The sequence below is a fragment of the Pongo abelii genome, chromosome 15 (genome assembly GCF_028885655.2).
Source record: "Pongo abelii isolate AG06213 chromosome 15, NHGRI_mPonAbe1-v2.0_pri, whole genome shotgun sequence".
NCBI lineage: Eukaryota > Metazoa > Chordata > Mammalia > Primates > Hominidae > Pongo > Pongo abelii.
In genome coordinates, this window is record NC_072000.2 from 32,369,750 (window position 1) to 32,382,947 (window position 13,198).

The 13,198-nt window shown below is 38.0% G+C and overlaps 1 protein-coding gene across 1 annotated transcript in view; it reads left to right on the top strand.

The window, feature by feature from the left end:
* LOC100440256 (uncharacterized protein encoded by LINC01551-like) overlaps nt 1-10,447 on the top strand; it is a 28,962-nt gene extending 18,515 nt beyond the window's left edge. The window contains exon 5 of the mRNA XM_054529959.2: nt 6,791-10,447. Within this exon, the coding sequence (XP_054385934.1) occupies nt 6,791-7,070 (280 nt within the window). The 3' untranslated portion in view covers nt 7,071-10,447. The remainder of the gene's footprint in view (nt 1-6,790) is intronic.
* Nucleotides 10,448-13,198: the final 2,751 nt, after the last annotated feature.

Sequence of the window (13,198 nt, forward strand, 5' to 3'; positions counted from 1 at the left end):
AACTGAAGACAACCTTATTCTACCAACTCAACTTAAAAAGAGCCCCCCTGCGTACGTCCCCGCACCCCTTTCGCCCCAGCGGCCGCTCACAAAGCGCCACCCGCGCCTCGGGCGTCCGCAGAGGCCGGAGCCAGTTCTCAGCCCTGATCACTGCCAGCCGCCCCGGCTTCGGGGAAAGAGGGAGGGGAGAATAATGCGCCCCTCTTTCAATAAACGCCACTGCCAACCACTCCAACAGACACACTTTCGGTGCCCCCGCCGGAGCTCCGGTGCCCCCGAGGGACCGCTTTCTGCGATCGCGTCCGCCGGGACCCCGTCCCTCTTTCCCCTTCAGTCTTCAGGGAGGGGGCGCCGCTCCACATTAGCCGGGCAGTTCAGCAACCTCGACCCCACCCGCGTGGCTCCAGGCCCCGGGGTCCGTTCCCTTCCCCGTCCGGTTTGGGGGACGCCAATTCGCCTAAGAAAACCCTGGGAGAAGAGCGCGGACCCTTCACTACAAACCTCACGTCAGGGTTACAGCCACATTTAGGAACCTCTTCGGAAAAGCTGAGAAATCCCTGTTTTGCAAAAAGCCTTCTGTACTGTGATGGGGCTTTGTGGTGAGAGGAGTCTCTGAGAGGCCTCGTGCGGCCTGAGTTTAGGAGTCACGCCCTGCCCAGCAACATTCTCCCGCGCACAGGAGAACCTGCACTTCCGGTCTCCAACCCTCTCGGGCCGCGACTCTTCCCCTCCCCCGCGCCGGGCCCTGCATTTCCGGCCCCCTTGCTCTCCTGCACTTCCGCCCAGTCACATGGATGATGGATAGCGTTGGGAGCTGTTTTCTCTGTCTTCCAGGTGGCTGCTGGGATCCTAAACTTGTTTCTTTAATTTCTCTTTAAAATTTGAACGTCCTTTAGTTTTTTTCACTTCCTTAAATTTGAGGGTCGAGAAAGCTAGAGGTGGAGAGAAAAGGCTCATTGAAGACAAATCTTTTTTGGCTTTTCACATCACTTGCCCCTTTCTGAATTCCCTGTACAAATTCATACCAGTAACTGAGATTTAGGCCTCCAGGGCCTAGGCCAGTGTCTGCACTTAGTAGGCACGCAATACATGTTGAAAGAATTACTGGATAAATGATATTCTGTCTTTAGGCATATTGTGCCTAGGGTTAATGGGTATCCTCAAATCAGGTGACTTCTGTTTTTGGCTGAATTCAGTTGAAAAGTTGATAAATACATGGTTTTTACAGGCACTTAAGTGTTATTTATTTAGGGACTCCCCAAAACAGGTGTGGGGGAAATCAGCAAAAATTGTTGGAGAAAAAAAATATATAGGGTTTTTTGTTGTTGTTTTTTGTTTGTTTGTTTGTTTGTTCTGATACAGGGTCTTGCCCTGTTGCCCAGGCTGGAATGCAGTGGCATGATCTCAGCTCACTGCAACCTTTGCCTACCCGGCTCAAGCAGTTCTCCTGCCTCAGCCTCCCAAGTAGCTGGGATTACAGGCGCCCGCCACCATGCCCAGCTAATTTTTTGTCAGAGGAGTTCTCACTATGTTGCCCAGGCTGGTCTGGAATTCCTGACCTCAGATGATACGCCCACCTGGACCTCCCAAAGTTTTGGGATTACAGGCCTGAGCCACCGCACCTGTGCTGAAAATATTTTCTTGGACTTCTTTATACATATGAGGTAAAATGCTGTGATTTTTAGGTTTTTGAGTTTTATCAACTCTCACCCAGGCTGGAGTGCAGTGGTGCCATCTTGGCATACTGCAACCAACCTCCGCCTCCCGGGTTCAAGCGATTCTCCTGCCTCAGCCTCCTGAGTAGCTGGGATTATATGTGTGCACAACCACGCCTGGCTGATTTTTGTGTTTTTCGTAAAAACGGGCTTTTGCCATTTTGGCCAGGCTGGTTTTGAACTCCTGACCTCAGGTGATTCTCCCGCCTCAGCCTCCCAAAGTGCTGAGATTACAGGCATGAGCCACTGTGCCCAGCAGTTTGCTTTCTTTTAAAACAGCTTTATTTGATAAGAGGTCAAGACCTTATGAAATGAATTTAAATTCTCGTGGTGAATTTGAGGCAGAAACGACGACTCCTCATTTGTTTTTCCTGCTGCTGTATTATAGTTTAATTCACTTCCGTGTTGTCTTCTGCCTCGTTCGGCAGTTCTTGTTCTCTATAATAACTTTTGTGTTTAAATGCCAAAAGAATTTTTTGTAACCAGTTAAGAGTTGTGAAGTTGTGAGACTGAATTCAGTTGCTCATCATGTTTTAAATGCATATCTACTCAGCACCGTTTGTGTAATCCACAGTCTGTGCCCTAGAGCATTTAATGACCCATGTTCATTGACTGTAAAATACTGAAAATATATAACCAGTGAGCTAGTAATCGTGACAGTAATTTGAAATGTTATAGTTGCAAGTCAATATAAAGCATATTTATTAGCATCATTATTAAGAGGTGTCAGAGGCATACAAATAAGACCTGCTCCTACCCTCTGGGAACTTACAATCTGGTTGGGCAAAATAATGAAATGTAAATTGATAGAAACAGCTACTAACCCATATTTGGTGTCTGGCATATTGAAGGCATTCAGTAAATAATTACCTCACAATAATTGCAGTCCTGTCATTCTTAGAGTAGAATATGATATTGATAAGTAAAGGAAGGAATAATTAGTAAAACTTTAGGAAATGAATTTGTCCTGTATATGTCACACATGGAGATTGGAATATGCAAGTTGATTGTGTGTAAGAAGAATAAAGGGGGCGTAAATAAAGATAAGAAAGACGTTTGATGAGATGGAGTTTGGTGGTAAATTGAAGGAAAACTTAAAGACCATTCAGAGGAGTTTCTATTTGATAGTAGAGGTAACAAAGACCCATGGTGGCCCTACGAGCAGAGGATGACATTAGTAAAATTGAGTTTTATTTTAAAAATGATTCTAAGCTGGGCGCTGTGGCTCATGCCTGTAATCTCAGCAATTTGGGAGTCCGAGGTGGGCAGATCACCTGAGGTTAGCAGTTCGAGACGAGCCTGGCCAACATGGCGAAACTCTGTCTCTACTAAACATACAAAAATTAGCCAGGTGTGGTGGCATGAGCCTGTAATCCCAGCTACCCAGGAGGCTGAGGCAGGAGAATCGCCGGAACCCGGGAGGCAGAGGCTACCAGTGTATCCGAGATCGCACCACTGACCTCCAGCCTGGGCGACAGAGCAAGACTCTGTCTCAATTAAATAAATAAATAAATAAATAAATAAATAAATAAATAAATAAAGATTCTAGCCAGCAACTGAATATAGGGAAAATTGCAGGAGAAAAGACTAGTGCAGTTCTGGAATGTGGTACTATTAGAGAATGGCTATAGTCAGAGCTATCATTACGTCCCTTCTCCTCAATTTTTATACAATTGAAATTGCATTGAAATGATAAAATCAGGAATGAATCTTGCATAGAACAAAAGCCAGAGTACCACTGGAATCATTATTACCCCCTTATTCTTCGTTATTGATAGTGACAGGGGATGTTAGACATTGAGAGAAGGCAACTAACCCCAAACTATCTTCATCGCCAGTTGAGCTCTAGATATTTTTTTTTTTGCATTTAGCATATCCACCCATTATGCAATTGCAGTGGTTCTCAACTGGGGTAATTTTTGTCCCTTCCCTCCCCTGGGAGACTTTTCACAATGTCTGGAGACATTTTTTAGTTACAGCACCTCTGGGGCCACTACTGACGTCTGGTAGATAGAGGACCAGTGTATTGCTGAACATGTTAAATTCACAGGATGGACCCCCACAACCACAGACTATTATGTCCAAAATGTCAGCCATTCTGAGCTTGGAAAATCCTCAGTTATGGGAACGAAGCATGAGCTCCAACTCTGGAGAGCTGCACCATGAGTCCCAGGTCTTAACTTCTATTATGGCAACAATTTCAATCGAAGAAATGTTTTGCTTAGTGAGACAAATATAACTCTGAATATCCCAGTAACTTTGCCTATCCCTGAGGGCTTAGAAACAAGAAAATCAGAAGGGTACCTGCTTGGATTTTCTACTTTTTATAAAATAAAGTTAGAAATCTTCTTAAGGATTTGTCTTCATCTAAATGTTATTTATTAAATTAATAAAATTTGCCTTTGGAGTTGCTTAGCAACTTATGGAAAGCTTGCTTTTTAGAAGTTCATTTGTTTGTTTAAAACCTGGATAGGTTGCATATTATTAGCTACATTACATAAATCAACAAAGAAATGTACACTGAAAATGGAATAAGATGTTTCAACACATTTTCTTCTCTCCTGTCTGGCAATTAAAACACTCTAATTGTCTGGTAGAATTGCATCAAGTATTCGACAAACATTATTTATGTATGAAACTTCAACATAATATTGAGTATGTAAGAGAACCAAAGGGGAAAAATTAAACAGGTTTGTCATAAAGTATGTGTTTATCTTAACCTTTCTTCTTCAAAAATCTTATCTACTAAGTACTTTTATCAGACACTAATTATACGCTTTCTGAATAGAATTTCTCCAACACCCTTCAGTGCCTGCACCCTTTAATCATATCTCATTACATCTACCTAATCCATATCTTTTTCGCATTGCCAGGGCTCATTAACAGTTTTAAAAGCCAATCTTGGACATTATCACTCCTTGTAATCGAAATGAAAATAATGCCAATAATGTTGTATTTCTAAAATAAAATGGATTATTTAAATTTTGTTCCGAAGCCATTTCTTCTTTAAATATTAATGAGAAATTAACTTTTAAACATGCATTAAGCTAGCAGGACTGGTAAGATGTGTCTGAAAACCCTGAAGCACCTTTTCAAAGAAGTTATTTTTATAAGCTGTTTTAACAGTGGATCATCAGTCACTTTGAAGGGAAGTGATCCTTGATTAACAGTTGGCTGATATTGTGTTTCCACAGATGTGTGGCAGCAATACAGGTGCTATGCATGAAATAGTACAGGTAATTCACAGGATAAATGCATTTTCTTTTTCTGATTGAAAAAGGTGAAATGCTTCTTTGTCTTTATATATTGCCCCCATTTAATAGTTATTGACAAGACAAACCAAATGTTTCACTGAAATAATGAACTACAGGCACCGCGTTTCTCATAAATTTAAAGAAATCATTGTCAATTTGGCTAGTACTTTATTCCTTTTGATTTCCTGTTTTTAGAAAAGAAAACCCTTACAAATCTGCAGTTATATGACTAAAGTACAGCATCATGATAATGACTTTTTAGGACTTGAAAGTCAAATCTTGTCTCTCAGAATATAATTACATAGGACTAACAAGTTATTCTCTAAAATGGAAGCTTCCTCCACCATTATAATCAAGCTTCAGATTCTTTCTTGAAAGTAATCAGGAAAAGTTTACTGGCCCATTATTTATTTATTTATTTATTATGCACACACTATTAAGTTACAGAGTTCAAAACAACCACTAACCAAAAGTCATCGTCCAAAAGTACAGTTTTTTGAGGTGGTGTGCACCTGTGATCCCAGCTATTGCAGAGGCTGAGGTAGGAGGATCACTTGAGCCCTGAAAGTCAAGGCTGCAATGAGCTATGATTGTGCCACTCCACTCCAGCCTAGGCAACAGAGAGAGATCCTGTCTCAAAAGAAAAAAAAAAGTACAGTTTTTAGACAAGTATCCCAAGCTGTTGTTCATTAGTAGTGGAGACATAATAAAGTCTTCATTCTTCTTTGAGTTAGTTTCCCACTCATTAGTTAGCCAGATAGCAGTGATCTCTTATTTTGAGTGTTTTATCAGCTGTTTCTTCCAGTTTTTCTTTGGAGTATATGTATTTTTTCTTTTAGAATTTTGTGTTTCTTCTGATTTCTCTCCATTAATATGGTTCATCTTGTTGCTGACTACAGAAACTTTTTAAGCAGAATCAAATGAAACCATATAGTTGCTGAGTTTGGTTTGTATTGTCATATCTTTTATAGTTGTACAGTTGCTAATAATCAAATACAGTAATACAATTAGATGTGTAGAATCTGTAAGTTTTTTTTCCCAAAACTCCCTTGGAATTTTCTCTTTTAAATTCCTTTTATTTCCTTTTATTTATTTATTTGTTTATTTATGTTTTTGAGATGGAGTCTCGCTCTGTCACCCATGCTATTGTGCAGTGGCATGATCTTGGCTCACTGCAACCTCTACCTCCTGGCCTCAAGTGATTCTCCTGCCTCAGCCTCCAGAGTAGCTGCGATTACAGGCACCCGCCATCATGCCTGGCTAGTGTGTGTGTGTGTGTGCGTGTGTGTGTGTGTATTTTTGTAGAGATGGTGTTTCACCATGTTGGCCAGGCTGGTCTCGAACTCCTGACTTCAGGTGATCCGCCCGCCTCAGCCTCTCAAAGTACTGTGAGCCACTGCACCTGGCTCCTTTAATTTATTTAATCATATTTTGTGTGTGTGGGGGATAACATTGCATATGCTCAGTTATGCACAAGTAATTTACCTTTGTTTGCTTTACTGAAATAGCTTGAGTATTCAGAGCTTACCAAATTTTTATGGTGACATGATAGACAATACTTATTTAAATAAAATTTCCTTCATTTTATTATCAATTAAATTAACTCTATAATAAAAAAAAACTTGGTGAACTTAACAACATAGCAAATCACCATAACAATTTTAAAATTGCAAACATGGTATTAATATACCTTAAAATTGTTTTTGCTTTGGTAATCAGGTTTTTATCTTTGTTTTCTTTGTTTATTTCTCTTATTAAGAAATTTTGGCTTTTCTATACTGATAATCTTTTTCCTTGTCCTTTTCACGTTGTTATTTTCAGAGGTTTTTCATTAGTCAATACAGTGAAGGCTGGCATGATCATCAGCTTCCCATCAAATAATATCTACTCATCAGTGTGCTGTTGTCAATCAGAGATTTTCAAGTATGAGTTCTCCAACTCAAAGAAAAGTAGCTGGATCCAGGAAGAAAGGCATTTGGGGAGGAACAACGTTCTTTGCAGTGCTCATGATGTGTCTCCAGAGAAAGTTACTTCAGCACTAAACAAACAAACAAACAACAACAATAAACAACTTTCCTCTACAGTATCTTCCAGGGCCTAAACTATTAGACAGGTTCCTAAGTTTATCCAGATCTCTCCTATGTCTGAATTCTTGGTCATCTTCCTTGCCTCTGGCTCCACAGGTAAAGAAGAAATAATAATAAAGGAACAAAAATCATATGTTTCTGTCGGGCTGACTCATTCCACTTTTGAAGCACCCAGTGGATTAATTAGTCTTATTATTGCATTTACTGTCACCTACACACTTGTTTGTGGGAAGGCACTCTTCTTGGCATTTGCCTAGTTGCAAAAAGGAACACTAAGACTATAGCCACTGGATAATGCTCTTGAAGTTCACGGCACTGTGGCAGCATAAAGCTTGAACAGACCTAGTTTTTTTATTGATGGAGTGCAACTGATATAGCACCACCTTTCTCTGACACTGTATATTAGCTTTTAGTTACGAACTACTTCCTTCCAGTGCAGCAGTTGTTGCCTACCATTGGTACCAGTTTGGCACCATTATAAAGAAACATTGTACCTCTTATAGGAAGAATTTGGAGAGTTTTGGTATGGTAATCAAGATGTGTATTGTAATAATTAACTGAATTCTGTGAACACACTGTTTCTACCTTAAGTGAAAGAAAAAGAGAACAGCTGCAATTATTTATCTTCACTCATTTCTCATAGATAGCCAGGATTTTTCAGTGTACATTCTGTTGTCCTGAAATTATTTTCAGTTCTTGTTGGTTCTTATAGATTATAATGAGAAAGGCATGAGCAAGAAATTTGAAATAAAGAACACAAAATGAGATTGCCCTTTGATTGTTAAAATTGCAGATCAACACAAAATAAATCAGCAAAATATGTGCAAAGTTATCTTAACAGATTAATTCCTATCCAGCAGGCTTTGACAAAAACTAATAGAAGCTATTACATATTTACAGAAAAAAAAATTTAGCCATGAAAGCTACTAAAGAAAAGCCAGAAACAGCTTAAGAATACCCTACTCAAATATGGTTCAGAGACGAGGGTGGGGACTTTATTCCATTGGACTTCAGCCCCAGTGACAAGGCCACTACTATTGTGAATTAATATCAGGCTAATTAAACTTGATGTTATTAGGTGTTCTATCCATAAAAATTTTTCATTCAGAATTCATGTTTTTCAAACAACATTCTGGATTATTATTTAGCTGTCAAAGTAGCTGTGTTCTTACAAAATATATCAGTCAGGGCTGGGTACAGTGGCTCATGCCTGTAATCCTAGTGCTTTGGGAGGCCAAGACAGGAGGATCACATGAGACCAGGAGTTTGAGACCAACTAAGTCAACATGGTAGGACCCTGTCTCTATCCCCCTCTACCCCCCAAAAAATTAGTCAGGCATGGTAGCACGTGCTTGTAGTCCTAGCTACTTGGGAGGCTGAGGTGGGAGGATTGCTTGAGCCCAAGAGTTCAAGGTAGCAGTGAGCTGATCGCACTACTACACTCTGGCTCATGCAAGATAGGAAGATCCTGTCTCAGAAAAGATTAAAAGAAAATAAACTAATCACACAAATTTCAAATATACTATTTATAATGGTGGAAACATTTTAGTGAGCAATGATCCTGGCCTTTAGTGAGGTTTTTCTCGTAACAGTTAACTTGTCATAAATGAATAATTTCTGGGTAAAACATTATAATTTCATTTTTTCTTTCTTTCTTTATTTTATTTTATTTTTTTTGAAACAGAGTCTCGTTTTGTTGTCCAGGCTGGAGTGCAGTGGCGCCATCATGGCTCACTGCAACCTCCGCCTCCCAGGCTCCAGTGATCCTCCAGCCTCAGCCTCTTGAGTAGCTGGGACTACAGGCATGCTCCACCACGCTCGGCTAATTTTTGTATTTTTTGTTGAGAAGGGGTTGTGCCATGTTGTCCAGGTTTGTCTTGAACTCCTGGGCTCAAACAATCAGCCTGCTTTGGCCTCCCAAAGTGCTGGAACTACAGGCATGAGCCATGGAGCCCAATCTGTGATTTCTTTGCTGTGTACCCACATTTGATAGAAGGATAATTTTTTGGCATGTTGATAAAAGTCAGGGTGTAAAGTATCCAGTATGAGGGGTAAAGCCAGGATTATAATAAAGTTGTCAACTTCAGGTTTTCTTGCTAGCCTTTTCTGTGATACACAAAGTGCACATACAACTACATGGGCAGGAGAATCGTTGAAGTAAGTTATCATTGTTCAAACAATAATTTGTTGGAACCAAATATCACCCACAATGCAATTGTCTACCTTAAAAGAATGGCCATAGAGTCAAAAACTTTCTTTTGAATCCTGGATTCACTATTTATTTGATGTGAGATCACCTTTACTTTTATACCATCAATTTCCTCAGTGTAAACAGTGTATTATTAAAATTCCCTCATAGGGTCACTTCAAAATTAAAATAAATAATTCACATAAATGCTTAGCACTGTGCCCAGAGTATGGACATGAATGTAAAATAATGCCTTAACATTTTATCACTAAGAGTAATAATATTATTATCATAATAAGATGATGTTGATTCAGGATATGATTTGGGCAACAAAATTTTCACAGGGACCAATTGCAGAATACTCGAGATCATATAGTTTCTAGAAATTATTTCCATTCTAATATTTAGATCGATTACAGTCCCGCCTTTGCCATCCTCTGAAGTATCAGATCTTATATTTATTCTTTATAATTCTTTATCATTTATAATATTTGAGGAATAAATTAATGAATGAATAATCTTCTAGACTCTCCCAAACCTCTCTCAATGACTTAATACTATCAAGATTTATTATTCCCTCATATCACATTCCAGTGCAAGTTGGGTGAAGAGTGGGGTGAATCTGTTTCATTGAGTCCCATTTAGTCATTCAGGAACCCTGGAAGTGACTCTGCCATTCTTTAGGGCTTTGGAGTCTTCCAAAGGATACACAACATTGGGTAAGGAGGGAAGAAAGCTTATTGGAGAGCCAGCAGGATAATTCCTTAATCCCACTGACTTGAAGTCAACCACATGGCCCAACCTAATTGCAGGGGAGGTGTGGGAATATAATTTAGCTGTGTATTTTGGAGGAAAAAGAAATGGGCTGGCACAGTAGCTCACGCCTGTAATCCCAGCACTTTGAGAGGCAAAGATGGGAGGATACCTTGCATCCAAGAGTTTGAAACCAGCCTGAGCAACATAGGGGTACCATGTGTCTACAAAAAATAAAAATTAAAAAACTAGCCAGACGTGGTGACATGCGCCTGTAGTCCCAACTACTCAGGAGGTTGAGGCGAAAAAATTGCTTGAGCATAGGAGGTTAAGGCTGCAGTGAGCCATGATGGTGCCACTGCACTTTAGCCTGGGTGACAGAGTGAGACCCTATCTGAAGGAAAAAAAAAAAAATGGGTTTCCTGAACACACAGCATTACTTCTGCCCTACTAATCAACCAAACACTGCCACTAACAAAATTAGTTTTACGATTCTTCTATAAATTTTCAGTTACCTAAAGATGGTGAGGAACTCTTGCCTAGGAAATTAATTTGCACATAGTTTTATAGAACAATATATCTTATATTAGAAAGTCTTTGTCAACAAGGATTGGAAAGTATCACCTTTTGATAAGTCTTTGTTCTATAGGAATTCTCTGGATAACTTTTTGTGAAGCATTTATCCTACTTCATTTCTACTTAAAGCTCGTATATATGACAGAGATTATATCCTTAAATGAGCATTTCCTTGCTTTTATCATCTTGTGTCATTATCCCAACATTCTTTTATTATAGTTGTTATTGAGAGCATACTTTCAGTTTTAGCATAGAGATTAACTGTGAAATAAGTAAATAGTGAATTGTTTAGTTGGAATGAAGAATGCTTTTAAGAGGTTTTCTCTTTCAATTTTAACTGCTATTTCTAAGTGACTACAATACTCGAAAAGAAGTGGATTGACAATCTTAGATTTAAGATATTTTTCTATGAAGAACTGCTGTGACGTTAAACTTTACACAAAATGTAAACTTTACTATGATACTCCAAAATATGCTTTTTCAAAAGTTCAACTTTACTGATGAGAGTTCCCTATATTAAAACCCTTTCAGCTCATGAATTCTTGGGGTCTTTCCAAATGAAAGACTTTTAATGTTTCCATGATGGTGTTTACTCATTATGGTTAAGGAAAGAGATTCATATTGCCTGCTTATTTGACACTTTGCCTAATAAATTCCAAATAATAACAAATAGCACTCTAAACAATTTACTTATTAATACCAACAATCTGTTGGAGACTGGTTGTGTATATTTAATGGTTTCCTTTCCACTGAGAGTATTTTCAATTATATTGATACTACTTTGTAAGAAATCACTATTTTAATTATTTTCTCATAATTAATATGCACATATGAAACTGGCATTATATTTTGATATTTTTATTAGAGATCAAAATATCCTTTATTATCCATATTTAATAAAAGACGTGTTTGTGATACATATTTAGATACAGTTTTAAATGGCCATTTTAGTTATTAAGTGAAGTTAAAGACTGACTTTTTTTCAACTTTTATTTTCGGTACAGGGTACATGTGCAGGCTTGTTACATGAGTACGTTGCCTCCAGTCAGTGAGCATTGTACCCAATAGGTAGTTTTTCCATCCACACTCCCGTCTCGACCTCCCCACTCTAGTAGTCTGCAGTGTCTATTGTTCCCATACGTGTTCAATGTTTAGCTCCTACATAGAAGTGAGTATGTGAGGTATTTGGTTTTCTATCACTGCATTAATTTGTTTAGGATTATGGCCTCCTGAAATAAAAGAAACAAAAGACTGACATTCTTTAGATGATTATATATTCATGTACATACTTCTGCTTCTAGTGATTATAGCACTATTAATTCTTATATAAAATATTTGTTGTTTTCCAACTGCTTTTTAGTGCATGCATTTTATAATTTTTCATATAATTACCTGTTTGCAAATTAAAGGAGGCTAGAGAGTTCATTGTAACATCATAATTTTGTTTTTTATGCCAGCCTAACCAACTTTAGCCTTTATTAAATAAATAAAAGTTGAAAATGAATGTTCATAAATACATTATTTAATTAGAAATGCATATTTTTAATTGAACAATTCTGTGAGAGAAAATGTTTGCAAATATACATTAACTAGTAAAAAATGGCATTTTAGTATTTTGTTAAGTAGAAATATATTAAGTATGTAGCCACATAAGAGCTGGGATAAGGCCAGGTGCGGTGGCGCATGCCTGTAATCCCAGCACTTTGGGAGGCTGAAGTGGACGGATCACAAGGTCAGGAAATCGAGACCATCCTGGCTAACATGGTGAAACCCCATCTCTACTAAAAATACACACATAAAAAATTAGCTGGGCAAGGTGATGCACACCTGTAGCCCCAGCTACTCGGGAGGCTGAGACAGGAGAATTGCTTGAACCCAGGAGGTGGAGGTTGCAGTGAGCTGAGATCATGCCATTGCACTCCAGTCTGGGTGACACAGTGGGATTCCATCTCAAATAAATAAATAAATAAATAAATAAATAAATAAAATAAAAAATAAAAAGAACTGGGATGAAATATTTTTGGCCTTATGTATTATAAGCTCAGTGATCTTGCATTAGCTATCTTTGTATATAGCTTTTTGTTGACTATATTGTTTGTATTATACAAGTTATTTTCTTGATATTTAGGAATAGCAGTTGACTGATGAAGATGTGGTAGTATTTACTGAGAAAACAATTTGAGTTATTTTACCCTTTACACAACCTTCCTAAAATTTTCATTTTCATCTACTCTAGTGAATGTGAGCCTGTTAAAGAATTTTAAAGTTTTCAGCCTACTTGGACATACAAGTTATTGAATATTCATATACAAAATTATTACCTTGAGTGCTGCATGTTCTGTATGAGATTTTATATCATGTGTTAAGAATTAAAAGGGTTTAAGTGCTCTAGACTTTAAACTATTTTATTTCTTTTGTTTCATATCTTAAATTGGCATTATAAATTCTACATTTTTATCATTAAACTTTTATATTATAGAACATACACATTTCAGCTTAAGGTTTTATGCATATTTGACAAAAATAATTTCAATTCTATAGTAGTTATGCAGAAATTATTTTAGCATTTGAAGTTGTGTGTAATGTAAATGTTAATTATAATTCATTGGCAAATCATTTAGGATT